General features: G+C 43.4%; 1 protein-coding gene and 1 long non-coding RNA gene across 8 annotated transcripts in view; one reads left to right on the forward strand and one right to left on the reverse strand.

Moving 5' to 3' along the window:
- The window catches only part of LOC309608145, a 291,497-nt gene that overhangs the window by 193,164 nt on the left and 83,085 nt on the right, over nucleotides 1-15,248 (forward strand). The gene's annotated exons all lie outside the window — the stretch shown is intronic.
- The window catches only part of GRM7 (glutamate metabotropic receptor 7), a 1,142,612-nt gene that overhangs the window by 20,216 nt on the left and 1,107,148 nt on the right, over nucleotides 1-15,248 (reverse strand). Inside the window, exon 10 of one of the 4 annotated variants that reach the window (XM_082347527.1) lies at nucleotides 7,097-12,125. The exons of 2 other annotated variants lie outside the window; for them this stretch is intronic. In XM_082347527.1, coding sequence (XP_082203653.1) covers nucleotides 12,106-12,125 — 20 coding nt within the window. In that variant the 3' untranslated portion in view covers nucleotides 7,097-12,105. Of the gene's footprint in view, nucleotides 1-7,096; nucleotides 15,176-15,248 lie in introns of those variants that run through there. One more of the 4 variants, XM_082347528.1, reaches the window with a different exon arrangement.

Here is a 15,248-nt window from a genome sequence, read left to right on the forward strand (position 1 = left end):
TTAAAGAGAATCTGTGCAAACATTCTGTCCCCAAGTCTCCTTTGTATCATAAAGTATTCAGAATAAGTCCAGGCTTTCTGGATGGCACGGATTGGTGGAGGGTTTTGTTTTGCATCCCGGCTTCATTGACTAGATAACCTTGGCAATACACGCTCATTAAAATGAGACTCAGAAACACAGAAATGCGTGCTTAGATGAGATTGGTTTCACCTGCCTTCCAATTCTGCATCACAAGACTGACAACAGAGGCTCCCTCTGCCTAGTTCCAGGGGGAAAAAAAGGAAATATTGGGCATGGTTTTCAGAAATGCCCTTCTTTGTGTCCAGATCAGCTTCTTGACCAAGTTCACTTCCCAGGACCTAGGCAATGGAGGGGGATGGCTCAAGAAATCCCACACCACGACCAAGGAAGCAGCGTCCATGGCCCATGCTACCCACGCTGCCCAGAAACAAACTCCATTCTGATCGTTTTCTTTCTTTAACAGTTTGAATAATCATGATGCCCTTGTCATGCATTATTCTAGGAACTTTATTTGTCTCCAGTCCTGAAACTATTCTATTCTCTGCACCAGCTATTGTTTTTGCTATTTTACATGTGAGAAAACAGCAGTTCAGATCAGGTAACTCTTTCAAGGCCACAGAGGAAATGAGAAGTCAAGATGGAATTCACAGTTTTAAGTGCTCCAGAGTGCTTACTAAACTCTTCATGGCCACTTGGGCTCTAAAGGGGGACATGTTAATGGGTGGAATTGTGTCCTCACAAAAAGATACATTAAGTCCTAACTCCCAGTACCTGTGAACGTGACCTCACTGGAAATAGGGTCTTTGTGAGGGAGGATGGAAGAGAGAGAATGGGTGAGAGAGGGAGGGAGAGGTAGAATAAAGATGGGGGGACAAGGAGGTGGTGCTGTCCTAACAGTAGACCCTTATGCTGAGTTCAGCCCAGGGGGTCACCGATGTGGGGCTTCAGCACAATGTTTCTGATAAATGGTATCAAGTCTAAACATTCCATAAGTACTATTTCATGTAATACACACACACACACACACACACACACACAGACACAGTGAGAACGATGTCTTCCATTGTTTTCATCGTATAAATGTGAAAATCAAGGCCTAGAGAGGATAACTTGCCCCAAGCCGCCAGGTGGTAGAAGACGGAGCCCGGAGTCCCATCTGTCTGACGCTCCCGTCCCCTGTCCCCGCGTGGGGGGCAGGGAGGCTTGTCCGCTTGGGGAGACTGAGGCTCTCCTGGAGAGCCCATTAAGTCAGAGACAGGAGCTCTGGGTACTGTGTGGTCTCCTGGGACTTGATCATATGTCAGCAAGATAGAAATGCTCATTTTAAGAAAGTCACTAACTGCCAAAGGCTTGAAATCTTCCCATGCACCTGTTCCGTTATTTAGTTGTCATGTAACTCATGTAGTTGCAGAAAGAGCAGGAAGTAGATGGAATGTTTCTGTTCTCGCTGTTTTAATAACATATTAAAAAATCTTAGAATGACTTTCCAGGTTATGCTTTGGTCTTAGTTGCGGCACGTGGGATCTTTCATTGTGGTGCACGGGCTTCTCTCTAGCTGTGTCCTGTGGGTTTTCTCTTCTTTAGTGTGGCGTGCGGGCTCCAGGGCACGTGGGCTCCCTAGTTGAGGCGCGCGAGCTCGGTAGTTGTGGCGTGCGGGCTTAGTTACTCCCCGGCATGTGGGATCTTAGTTCCCTGGCTAGGGATGGAACCCGCGTCCCCTGCATTGGAAGGCGTATTCTTTACCACTGGACCACCAGGGAAGTCCCCATACCACACTCTTGACGGCACCCTTAGAATAGACGACTGTTACAAGTTCTGCTTCTACCTAAAACTCTGCCCTCATTGCCTTCCACGCTCCTGCTCCCTCATTACAGTAGCCTTCTTGCCATTCTGGGGCCTGCCAAACTTGTACCTTCTGCAGGGCCTTTGCACTTGCTATATGCTCACTGTACACTTGCTGCCTTGAATGTCTTCCCAGAGATCTTTGCATGGCTGGTACCTTCTCATCATTCAGCCTCATCTCCAGTGTCACTTCCTCAGGGACATCTTAACTAAAATAGCAGGACTTCCCTGGTGGCACAGTGGTTAAGAATCCACTTGCCAATGCAGGGGACACGGGTTCGAGCCCTGGTCTGGGAAGATCCCACATGCCGCGGAGCAACGAAGCCCGTGCGCCACAACTACTGAGCCTGCACTCTAGAGCCTGCGAGCCACAACTGCTGAGCCCACGTGCCACAACTACTGAAGCCTGCACGCCTAGAGCCCATGCTCTGCAGCAAGAGAAGCCACAGTAGTGAGAAGCCCACGGACCACAATGAAGAGTAGCCCCTGCTCGCCGCAACTAGACAAAGTCCGCGTGCAGCAATGAAGACCCAACGCAGCCAAAAATAGAAATATAAATAAATAAATTTATAACTAAAATAGCAACCCCTACCCACACTATCTCCATATGCTGCCCTAATGATTTTCTGCCAACATATCCTTTATTTGCCTCTCATTTCCACTTCCACTAAAACAGAAGCCCCGCATGGGTAAGGATTTTTCATAGATGCCGTTGTGCCTGAAACTTAGGAAACACTCACCAAAGATGTCTTGTGTGAGTAAATGAAATTGGGCAACCGCAACAATAACAACAAAAAAAATGTGAGAAAGACAGGTACAGGGCAATGGGGATGAATAGGAAGGACATGCCAGTCTTAGATCAGATAAATGCTTGGAAAAGATGACAATAGGGAGAGCACTGAAGCCATGATAAGGCTGAGGTTGAAACAAGGGAAGAAGGAGGGTTCTTGGCAGAGAGAGTAGTGCATTTGAGGGACTAAATATTGTTCAGCATGAACGGGGGTAGATGATGATGTTGGGAGTTGGGAGAGATGAGGGTGAGATCTTTTAAGGGTTTTGCCCACCAAGCTGATGAGGCTGAACAAACATATATCCTACACAGTGGAACAGAAGCCTGAGCCAAGGGAAGGAAAGAGCCCAGGATCTTCTGATAAGTGCTGCTTATCTAGCAGGACCAGCACCCCAGCTGCCCTCCACCCTGTCATTTAGATGCTGTCTGGTCTGGAATATTCAGTTGTGCTCAGGTTTATCCCTTGGGTCTGGGGCTCTGGTTGGCATCCTGAATTACTCCTTGTGGCACCATCTGGCAAGGACCCAGGAACGTGAGTGACAAGGCAAAACAAGGCACCCTGAAATTACCTGTAATGAAAATGACTGGTAATCTCCAGCGATTACTGACAGGGCTGCACTTTGTGCAAAACCTTCTGCTGCAGCAAAATGGGTCCTGGGAGGTTTTCAAGTTTGAGAGTCTTTTTTTTTTAATGAAAATAGCTTCAGATCTTTGGCATCCTGCATTCTTTTGCCCAGATAATGAGGGTGATTATGGTTATTTAAATGTACTTTATAAGGAGATACACTGAACCTCTTTTAAAAATGTACACCCAAGTTAGAATGAATGCAGTAGTATGATTCTTATACTACAGCGCAGTGGGTCAGCACTTAGAATCCAGAGGTCCCTTCCCAGGGTCTGTCTTGATTCTTAGAACACACACAGGTCACAGAGAAAAAGGGAGCTTGGGTCAGGCAGAAGGGAGCAGCTAATGTGCATCCAAAGGCTGGAATATGGGGAGTGAAAGTAGGACCCAGGATAGTCCGCTGGCCCATCTGCATTGACCCATTTACTGCCGTCTATGGATGCCAGCTCCCTGTTGTGAAGAAAAGGGGTTCAGAAATCATAGGGAGAACCCCACAAACTAAGTTTCTCCAAACCAATGCAGGGAGTTTGAGAAGCACTGAGCTGCTTACTGAAAGCAGAAGTTTTCAAACTTGTTTCGATCCCGACTTGAATGAATCCTACTTGGGAAGCCAAAATATATACCAGAGGGTGGAGAAGTTACTCTGGTTGATGCAGATGGGAGGGGCCCACAAAGCCGCCTCCACCCCCTTAGTCGCTGGGCTACTTCCTGATGGCTCTGTGCCATTTTGAGAATATGTTTTGCAATGTTAAAATTAGATGCAGTTTTTAATTATATATTACATATAATGTAATTTATAATATATCATTAAATATATAAATATATAATACATAATATTTATATTTTTATACTGATATATAAATTATGTGTAATTTTTTTTCCTGAGAAAGAAAGCTTAACCTAATGCACTTCTACTAAGGCACACCTTGCCCCAGGTACCTTCTTGGGTCCATTGCAGGTTGCTCAATGAACTGGGGGATATTGTCCAACCCTAGGACGTCAGGTGTCATGCAAATGAATGTTTTCCAACCTCCATTACTGACCTCAGACTCTCCATCCCAACTATGCCTGTGCCTCTCCCAGGCAAATTCCTTTGCTCCTGTGAATGAGAGTTTTGGACTAGCCCTCCATACTCTCTCAACTTCCCATTCCTATATCTATCAACATAAATGGACCATGCTATTTCCTTTCCCTCTGTCTTACCCTACAGACCATACCCTTCCACCCTGTCAACTCCTGGTCAGTCTTTGAGACTCAAATCCAGTGTCACCTCTTCCTGGAAGCCCTCTCTTGTTTCCCTGGGCAACATTAGGTCTCTTCTCTGCTCTGCCCCTGTAGCACTTTGTGCTTTCCATACAATCAGACATTCTACTGCCTTGTTGATTTGTAGCCATATTTGCTTACTACCTGTACAATTACTTGTTCACTGCTTTCCACATATCAAGTTTAAATAATTCACTTAAAAAAAAAAAACCTAGATAATAATATACATAAAAGCGTGTTCTTAACATTAAAAAACAAACAAACAAAAAGCTCTGAAACCAGAACTAGATAATGTGTTGGGATTGAAGGTAAAAAAAAAAAAAAAAAATCAATCATTAATCAATCAATCAGAGATTTGGTGAGGCAAGTATAATGACAGAAGAAACTGTAAAATCCTATAATTCTGTGAAATTAACCAAGATAAATGCTCCCTGAGATTCCCAATTTTATAAACACCCCGAACTTCCCTTTTCTGAGTTGGGAATTCATTAACAAGCTTGCTTTACAGACCGTGGAAAATAAGGCAGATTGAAACCTTTACCGTGATATGTTCTATCGTGGTGCTAACCAGGACTGAACCCTGCAAAGAACAAAGTTGAGTGGCAAGAGGGTCAAACCAGGTGCATACAGCACAAGAGCCCCAGTCAGAGGCCACTTATAATGGTTCTATCTTAGAGAGCCTATAAGGAATGGAAAAGATAAAGGGAACTCAGAATTTCTGGGGCAGAGATAGCAAGAGTCAAAGTAGCTCCTGGGAATACTTGGGAGGAATCTGGCCTAAATTTTTGGAAATTTCTGGTGACCATAATGGTTCCACCATCTGCTGCTATCTTTTAAGTAATATTTTCATCCTTCTTTAAAACTGATGGCTTCAATTAAAAAAAAAAAAAAAAGGTGGAGTATCAGTGACTATGCCAACTTACCATGGTGTTTGTGATTTTTGCACCGTCATTTACACATTACGTTATGTCAGTCTCCATGGAAACTGCTAGAGTTTATTGAGCGGCAGAGTGTCTGCAGTAATGGTGCTAAACAAGAAACCATCCTGTCTCTCTGTTTCCTTGTGGTTTTTCCTCAGCTATATGAAGGGAAGATCTTAGAATCTGGCCCATTAACTGTAAGAAATGACTAAACCAAGAAACTCAGAATTGGAGAAAGATGAAAATGCTGAAATGGAGACTAACTTCCCTTTTGGGCAATTTCAAAATATGTACTTTTCCCTAGTTGACCACAGGAAGTAGGATTTTGAGGCCAGTAAGAGAAAACAGAGAAATTCTTAGAGGAAGCTTTCTATCTTTAATGATAACAAAACTAGTTCTGGGTGAGGTAGGATCTAACCTTGGTTCATATAATCTACTTTTTATAAGAAAAAGAGCATATTTCTACAAGCCTAACCTCCCATTTCAATGCAGTATTAACCTGAACTCCATTTCTACTGCTAGTGGCATTAATCATCAGTTTTTGATGTTATTGACATATTATATAGTAAAGAATTTAACCTTTCCCAGAAAAGAGGTCTGACCTTCTGTTCTTGGCTCCTGGGATGTAATCTTTGTTTGCTTGGATGCCTCAGGTGAGCCAGATAGTAACAATGTGATGTGATTTAGGGTTGGGGCTTTGGGTCATGTGGTATCAGTTGACCTGGAGACTGAGTTCACCCCTATGGGCAATCAGTCAGTCATCAGTCATGAAGATAAAATGGAGCCCTGATTAAAACTCTGAACAGTGAGGCTGGAGTGAGCTTCCTTGGTTGGCAGTACTCTGTGTGTATTGTGGTACACCATGCATCTCGACTCCATCAGGGAGAGAACAGTGAAAGCTCCATGTTTGGCACTTTTCCTGGACTCTGTCCTATGTGCTTCTTCCCTTACCTGATTTTAATCTGTATCCTTTTCCCGTAATAAGCCATAACTTTGAGCATAACAGCTTTCACTAAGTCTTTCTAGCAAATTATCAATCTGAGGGTGGTTTGGGGAATCCCCAAGCTTGCATTTGGTGTCAGAACTGGGGCAGTTTTGAGGACTGCTCCCTCTAAACATTGTAGCTGACCTAATCTCTTCACACACATATAAAGTATTACATAGAGTCACACATAAAATATATAGAGGGAGACATAAAGATATCTTCATAAAGCTCTCGGAACAATTGGCCTTGTTGTTGGAGAAATTGCCCTCCACTTCAGAGCACAGATAAGTGATCACAAGTGAAATCAACCAAATTCGGGTCCTACAGCTCTGTAAATCTGGCACCAACCCACTTTGTTTTTCCATAAATGGGGCCAAAGAAGTCAATGAGTGTTTAGGTAAGCACTGCAGTCCACATCAGTGGGATGTCTTACGGGTGGAGAAGCAGAGTTGAAGGCCAATTCATCATCAAATCTTGTTGCTTTTACCTCTGAAATATTATCTCCTTTTACTTCTCTCCATCTTCATCACCACCTCTATAGTCAAAGCTGACATCATCACCTCAACCAACGGAATATCTCCAAACTGAATTATAGATGTTTACATATAGCTATTGCTCCACACACCTGCTGGAGTGATTTATTTTAAAAATATAAATTGCATCATTTGTTCTTTATATTCTCACCTCGTTTGCTTAAAACTCTTCAATGACTCCCCATTGCTTTTAGAACAAAGATAAGTGTTTCTAATTTGTTCTATAAATTTCTGTGTGACTTGACACTTAATTATTTCCTGGGCTTTATCTGGAAGTACACTTGCCCTTGCTCTCTCCCCTCTCATCACACTGACCTTTGTTCAGTCTTTTGTATTTGCCATGCTTCTACCACAGGGCCTTTGCACATGTTCTTCTCTTTGCCTAGAGGGCTTTCCCACCACTTTGTGTTACTGATGGCTACACATCCCTCAAGCAAGTCTTAAAAAAAGATACTGTTGATCTGTGTAGCTAGTACTACTTGATCTTCCTAGTTCCCTATATTTCTTGTTCACAGAGGGTTCTCACAGTTGCAGTTTCATGTTTATTAGCTATAATTGGATCACCTGTGTCCCCAGCTAGACTGGGTTATTTGAATTTGGGTGTATTTATGGTTCTGCACTTTTAACAAGTGCTCTAGGTCACTTTGGGGCAGGTGGGCTTCAGACTGAACTTTATTCAGATAATGATTGTGAGGCAGGATGCTTGCAGCTATCCTTTTGGGATTGAATATTAGTTGGAAAGAGTGATTATAGAATAAGCATAGCCCTTCGACATCATGGTTTGCACCTAGGAGGTACTTTCAGATATTTTTCCCCTAGTGGATTTGTCCTGAGTCACTCCTTTCAGAAAAATGCCCTTGATTTCGAAGGATGGCATGGGTAGGACAGCTGGCCAAGGTGTTGCCATCTTGGGCTCTAGAAATGCAGAGTGTTGTGACATCATAATCCCTTTTGCTCCAGCTAGTTGAGGCCTGGGATAAGCAGCAAAGCGTATCAAGCCAAGGACAAGGAACCTTGTCCGGAAGTATGGGGTTCCCTTGAAGTCTTCCTGAACAGAGAAGGAAATGGTGACTTGTCTCAGGTTCCTATAGGTGAAGGGCACAGTGAATGAGAACCAGTTCTTCCCATTCTCCCAGAAGGCTTGGCCGATGGGTGCTCTCCCACCTGGGTATGAGGTTTATTGTAGCAGGTGCCATTGCCCAAGGTGGCTAAGAGCCCCATGGAGCTCCGAGAGGAGTTCACTGATGACGTGTCCAGAGAGCCACGCAGTTGCAGGTGGCGGAACAAGATGGCTGGGTGGGCCTCCCCGCAGGTCCACATCCAGCTGGTGACCCCATATATTTGCATTCGCACATATATTCTTACTTCTGTCCATTTGTGACTGGTGCACCCTTCTGCAGGCATCCTAGCATGGTAACTGGTCTAAAAGCACGAGTGCATCAACAAATTAATACATCATCATTATTTAAAACACTTGAGAGAGAAAAAAGCTTGAACTGAATTCAAGATCAGTTCATGTTATCACAAGACATTTTAATATTACTTTTTTTAAATAAAGGAGAAGCTATCGGATTCTTTTAATATAAATTTGACTCATACAATTCTGAATTACTGTAAAAAAATGCTTTTAAACTTTTTATCATCTACTCATACAAAGATTTCATTTATGTTCTCTATTAAGAATTTGAAGAGCTCATCGTCAAAAAGTCTTGACTGGAAATTGTTCATAGTCATTTCATGTATTTCAGTTGATAGGAACTATCTTTTCATGGAAGCAAGCTCAAGTTTTCATTTAAAAAAATGAAATTTTAGGTTTTGCAGTTTGATGCAAATTCAATATTTAATCTCTTCTTTAAAACTTTTGATTATTTGGTAATATAAATAACATGAATTTTTTTTCAGCAGGCTTTACATAGATTCCCCCAAATCCTCTCCAGTGTACTGAATATGCCTTACCAATATTACCATTTTTTACATGCGGTAAGACATGGAAAAGCATTGTTCTAATGGATAGGTGGGATGCATGAACAATCTATTAATAGTCTTGCTATTTTCTTGTGCTGATCAGTTGGACCCAGCAGGGATGATGGGCTTAGATATTGGCTGTGAGGAACAAGGGATATTTATTTTGGCGACAAGAGGATATAAAGCGACAGTTTGGTTTCCTTAACAACAGCTTTCAAGTTACCAGTGCTGCAAATGAGTTTTCTGTGTATCCTCAAGACAAGGAGCTTTGTGTAAATCTTGTAAGAAACCACATGACCTTGGCAAATCTCAAAACCTCCCTCAGACTTATTTTGCGCAGGGGTCAAATGCGGATTACACCCTCCATCTCGGGGGCCATGGTCAAGCGTCAATGAGTCACCTTTGTAAATACTTAGCATAGCGTCTGTACCTAGTAAGCATCTGAAGATGGACAGGATTAGGCCAGATGGTGGTAAGTTTCCTATCCTAGAAATATTCAAGCATACTATACATGATCGTATTTTGGGCGTAACATAATGACCTTTAAATCAGTGACCTGAAGTTTCCTTCCATTGCTGAGACTCCCAGACTGGAGGTACTAGAGCCCTCTCTGGAATTCACACCGGAGCCCAGGTTGTAGGCCGTCCAGCAGGAAAGTCTCAGTGTGAGGTCTTTCAGAGGCCCCCATAAGAATGTGTGGGTAAGAAGCGCAAGGGCCCTCCAACTTCTCAGGGAAGAATTTCCAGTAGCAACCATCACACTCCCCTTGAGGGCTTGCTAAAGTACAGATGGATGGGCCCCCACCCCAGAATTTCTGGTTTAGCAGGTCTAGGGTGAAGGCCAAGAATTTCTGCTTTTACTAAGTTCCCTGGTGAGGCTGATGTCGCTGGCTGGCTGTGGGACCAGAGTAGAGAAGCGCTACGTCAGAGCAAGGGTTCTCTGCCCTGCTGGCATTAGATTCACCTGGGGAGATATTTAAACTAGAGCTGCCTGCACCCCATCCTAATGCAACTACCTAGAATCCGGGGTGGTGGGGTCCAGGCATGGATGTAGGTGAAAAGGTCTCCAGGTGGTTCCGACGGGCAGTCAGTGCTGAGAACCAAAGAGTCAGAACATCTGTGTTTCAGCCTGTGATCATCTGGGCCCCGTTTCCTAGACTTCAGTATTGGACTAATATTTGCGTTCGTTTTGTTATTACTATCGTTCTCTTCTGAATTTCTTTATTTTTTGAAATGTCATAGTGACATTTGAAACACAAAAGTGTTTTTGTACTCTGTTCCAACGATGATAAGTCTACCTCCTGATTTTTCAAGAGCTGACTTACCGTTAGCAATTAGATGAAAATCTGCAGGCTGTAATTAAGATCAGTATATATGACAGCGCAAATGGGTCTTGAATATGTTATTATTTATCTTTTTATTACTTTAGGTGCTTTAAACCATTGTACTTGCAAGAATAACCTAAACACCTCGTAAGTGAAGTTACAACTTGCCATATTTTTATGTTTTCCGCTGAGAGAGACAGAAATACCTTCAGATAACAATAGGTAGTTGAATTACACCAAGGTTTCACATTCACTATTTAATTTAATTATAGGATGACTCTGTGAGCTTAGAGTAAAATTATGGTGTGTAGTGGGCTCACATCTTTCATAGGAGTTAGGTTTTACAGTCAGCGTGTTCTGGGAAGATTTGGGCATGGTCAGAATTTTCCTTCACGATACCTTCAGTCCACGTAATCTGAAATAAGGTCCAAAGACCAACACCATGGGCATCGCACAGGAGCTTGTTAGATACATGCTGAGTTGAAGCATCTCTAGCTGCAACTTAACAAGATCCTTGGGTGATGGCATGGACATTAAAATTTGAGAAGCTCTTCAATTATTCATTAACCTCTAAGACCTGGGAGTGCAGAAGCAGCAGAGTCCAGAGTGACTTACTTGGATTCTCTTTGCATTTTTGCTGAGGCTTCACTTTCCCCTTGGAGTGGAGGCCTGGCTCTAGGTTGAACAGGAAAAGCAAGAAGAACAATTTTTCCTTCCTTCTCTTCTTCCTCTCCTCTCACCCTTTTTTTCTATAGAATCCATGGCGGTTGAATTAATGTTAGTTGAAAATACATGCATCACAACTCCTGTGGTATTTTATACATTAGATCTAAAAGTGGATTGTCTAACTACCATGTGTTAGGTGGTGAAGGTGCAGTGGCAAAGAGGAAAAATACAGCTCTCGTCACCATAAAGCTTAGTCTCTGAAACTGTCTAATTGGAGATGATAATTGGCAGACCTGATTTACATGAATAGTACTGTGTTCTGTTCAACTTAGGGTTTGATTTCCAGATAATTCTAGTGCAGAACATCTTGTGTTAGGCATTCCTGTTCACTGACCATCCACTCTTTAGACTAAGAGGGCATTTTCTGAGTGCAGCTCCTACCACTGGTTCAATTACACTGCTCCTCCAACTTTCATTGAGGCCAGAAGGGATGGCACGAAACAGACACAACTACGTGTGTCTTCTGCATGAGCGCCTAGACCGAGGCCTCCAACGGCCAAGGAGAAGCAACGGCGTTGAGAAGGAAAAGGATCTCTGGGGCGAGGCTGGGCAGCATGCGGGCAAAGGTCCCCTCGGTTGCTCTGCCCAAGCCCCTCACAATTGCACAGTCCCAAGCACATCTCGGGCCGCTGCTGGTGCCCACTCCACGCCTGAGAGCAAAGTGCCCAGATAATCTAAACAATTTCATGCTCCTGTTGCCTGGAGGAAAGGCGGGGGTTGGAGGGGATGCTTCATTTTCACTGCCCTCTTGGGATTTTATCAATTGCACTTTCTGGTTGCTTGATTTCTGTTCTGTTAACATCTGTCTTGGAGAAGAAGAAAGTGTTTTCACTTTTGAAGGGAAGGAAGAAGTCAGCTATGAAATGAGGACTGATCCCCTAATCCTATGATCTGAGTTTCCTCCTGACATCTTAAAACTACTTACATTGACGCCAGCTGTCTGCTGTCTTTAAAATGTCACAAGACATTGCTCAGTGTCTTTTCCCAACAATGCTTGGCAGATGTTTGGGTTTCGATGTCTTTACGTGCCTTTCATCAGTACAGAAACTGAAGTTCTTGGTAGCTGGTCTTCCCTTACAGCGGCTGCTGTGTGATAATTTACACCGTTTAATCAGAAATTGCAACTTGCCTCTGAATGAAAGGAACAAAGCACATATTACAGGATATTTATGACTAAATCTATTTACCATTTATGAAGAATCAAAAAATTAGGATTCTTCATCAAAGACAAACTGGAAAGCTCGAAAAAGCTCCAGCTGTTTAAAATTTCAAATCGTTAGTCCAATGCCTGAGCTAGACTTCACCATTCTATTTGAGAATCTTTTTTTAAACAAAGTTGTTGAAGAGACAATGTTCTCTAATACATATTTTTCCCAGTACAATGCAAGCCAAGGGTCTGAGGTTATTCTCAGGAGAACTGAGATCGAGAGGCTTGGATCCTACAATTCCAGCCTGTCATCGAGACCGAAGTGAGATGGATTGTGGGGGGCAGGTTTCTGCCTTGAGTTGTGAGAGGTTCACAAAGTGACTGCGATGTGCTCTCATAGGAGGCAGATCATTCCTTATCTGAACACAAGAAGCATCTCCAAGAGATTGCAAGGCTGGTTTGATCTCTCACAGTCCTGAATGATTCCCTGATACGCTGGCTCGGAAGGGATACCTATTACTGAATGTCAGCCATGCATCTGACCACATCCTGGGACCTTAGCTTGGGCCACCTCACGCAATCTTGAAAGAACCTGGTTAATGAAGTTATTCAAATCCCCGTGCTGTCAGATGAGGCAGCTGGGATGGGAAGCTGTTTGTCTCAAAGTTACGCCCTGTCTGATTCCAAAGCCCTTGGCTCTGACCCTAGGCTGGCTTTCTGTCAGAGATGCGTTGTTGGCTTTCTCTGAGATCGGATACTTTTTCTTAGGCAATCAAGTTATTCTTCCCGAAAGAGTTCCATCTTTGAAACTATGAAGTTCGTTAGAAGCTTGCAGCTGCAATAGGTTCAAAATGGTCACGGCAGCCTTGTAAAGAGTGCTAAGAAAATGTCTTTCTAATCCTTCCCAGTGACACAAAAAAGAACTCACTAGAAGCCAAAACAGGTAACAGAAAAGAAGAGTGCTTGAGGAATGGATGGAATTATATAATTAGGTGGATGTTTATTTACCACCTGAAGCAGAGTTCTGAATTAGATCATTTTAAAACCATCTTTTGTTTTACAAAAGTAATATGTTTATTGTAGAATATTTAGAAGATGCATAGGTCTGTTTGCTGCTCTGAACACATACCCCCCTTGGCTTGAAATTGTGTCCATATAGAGACCTGGGGAGAGAATATTTCCATTTTTTCCCATGGTGGCCAAGTATCCAGTAAATAATTCTGCAGAAATGTCCTATCTGAAGTTGATAGAACTATTACTGTGTTCACACTTACACAGTGACATGGGATCTGACACTGGAGCTTCTTAAGAAAATTGGGTAGTTAGTTTTTTTTCCCATATCCAGAAGCTCTCTCACGTAAAATGAAACTTTGAGTTCTGAGCTTTCAGGTCAGAGACTGGGTGCATTCCAGGGACCAGTGGGTGAAATGGCTGCCTGAACTTTTCCTCTGTTCTTGTAGATTATCCTTTGCTATCTTTAGCTTTAGGATTTTTGAACATATATTTTATAAAGCCTGCGAGCACATCCTGTTCCTGAGCTGAGAACTCAGAAGTCTGTGTCGTCTCTCACAGGACCCCCTGCCCTGCTGCTTCTGCAAGTTATCTCTTCCGCTGCTCGTCAGTTATTAAACCCCAGGTGGCACCTTTCTTTCTGTACGATGCATTCTCACAGCTTTCAGGATAGAACGGGGGAATATTCACAGTTGAGCTCCAGTATATTTTTCTGCCTCTCTCCAGCCTCACACATTATGTGCTTGTCCACTGATTCTTACCTGGGGCAGCTGTACCCCCAGAGAACATCTGGCAATGTGAAGAGATGGCTTTGATGTGCACACAACTGCAGGATGGAGGTGCCACAGGCATCTAGTGGGCAGAGGCCGGGGACGCTGCTAAACCTTCCGCATACAATGCCCCGGACAGCCCCCTGCCACAGAGAACTGTCCGGCTCCCAAATGTCACCAGTGCCATAGTGGGGAAGCCCTGTAGTCTAGCTAAACTGGAAAAGGGACCTTCCTTAAACACACCACTTACCTATCACTGGAAAGCACTGAATTGGTCAGAAGCATGGCCTCCGGGCCCCGATGGCTGAGCTTCTATCCAGAGTTCTCTGCTTACTAGCTGTGTGACTTTGGAGAAGTTACTTAAAATCTCTGTGCCTTACTTCCTTTATCTGTACAATGGACCTAATGATGCATATCTGATGAGGTTAATACGGTTAAATGAGCTAATCTACACGTTAAGTATTTGGCATAGTGGTGGGTGCACGGAAAATACTCAAGATCTGCTACCCGGCACCGCTCATGATGTCGCCACCATTTCATGCGCTTTGTCATTTTTCCTTTCCCATCCCTTTGTCTGCAGCCCCCTCTCCCATGTTGCCTCATTCTTTAAGCCACAGTGAGAATGTCCACTTGTCACCCAATGAGAGCAAAGGGCTACTTTGGGCCCTCTTCACATACTTCTGTTACGCATCCGTGTATCACGTCTCGTAAGGTTAGTTATTCTCCCTTGTCCTGTGGATGACATAAACTCCTGGAGGAGCGGCAGCTTGCTCTATCTCAGCTTTACACGCCCAGACCCTGACAGCGGTAAGCACTCCATAAATCACGTGGGGTGGTTCTGACCAGGCTGCATTAGGAACAAGACTAGTCGATGAAAAAAGAGTAAACTTCTCCCTTTCTTTTCAGACTTGATTTAATCTCTTTAATCAGCTTCACAAGGTTGTTTGATTAAAAATAAGATGCCTGGATTTAAACTGGACTTATGCAGTGTCTTTACAACCCATGCGGTAACCGTGTCGGAAGGCACGAGCTAAAAACGTGTAAGGCAGAATCCTGTCCCATCACACGCAGTGCACGCATCTCCCGCGGCGCCAGCCTCCTGGCCTTGGGGAGATAAACAGCGTAAGTTGTTATCTGGTATTAATAATTCACTCCTTCTTCTACAGCCATCCATCTTTATTCTCCATTCTGGTTGAGCTGTTTACCTTTCCGTAGATAAGGTGACCCAGTGGCTATTCATTGCTGGTGATTATCTATAGGAAACAAAAACAATTTTTTTTCCAGATTGCACTATAATCTGAATCTTCTATAATGAGGGAGTTTTTT

This window comes from Balaenoptera borealis (assembly GCF_965194805.1).
Source record: "Balaenoptera borealis genome assembly, chromosome: 12".
Lineage (NCBI taxonomy): Eukaryota > Metazoa > Chordata > Mammalia > Artiodactyla > Balaenopteridae > Balaenoptera > Balaenoptera borealis.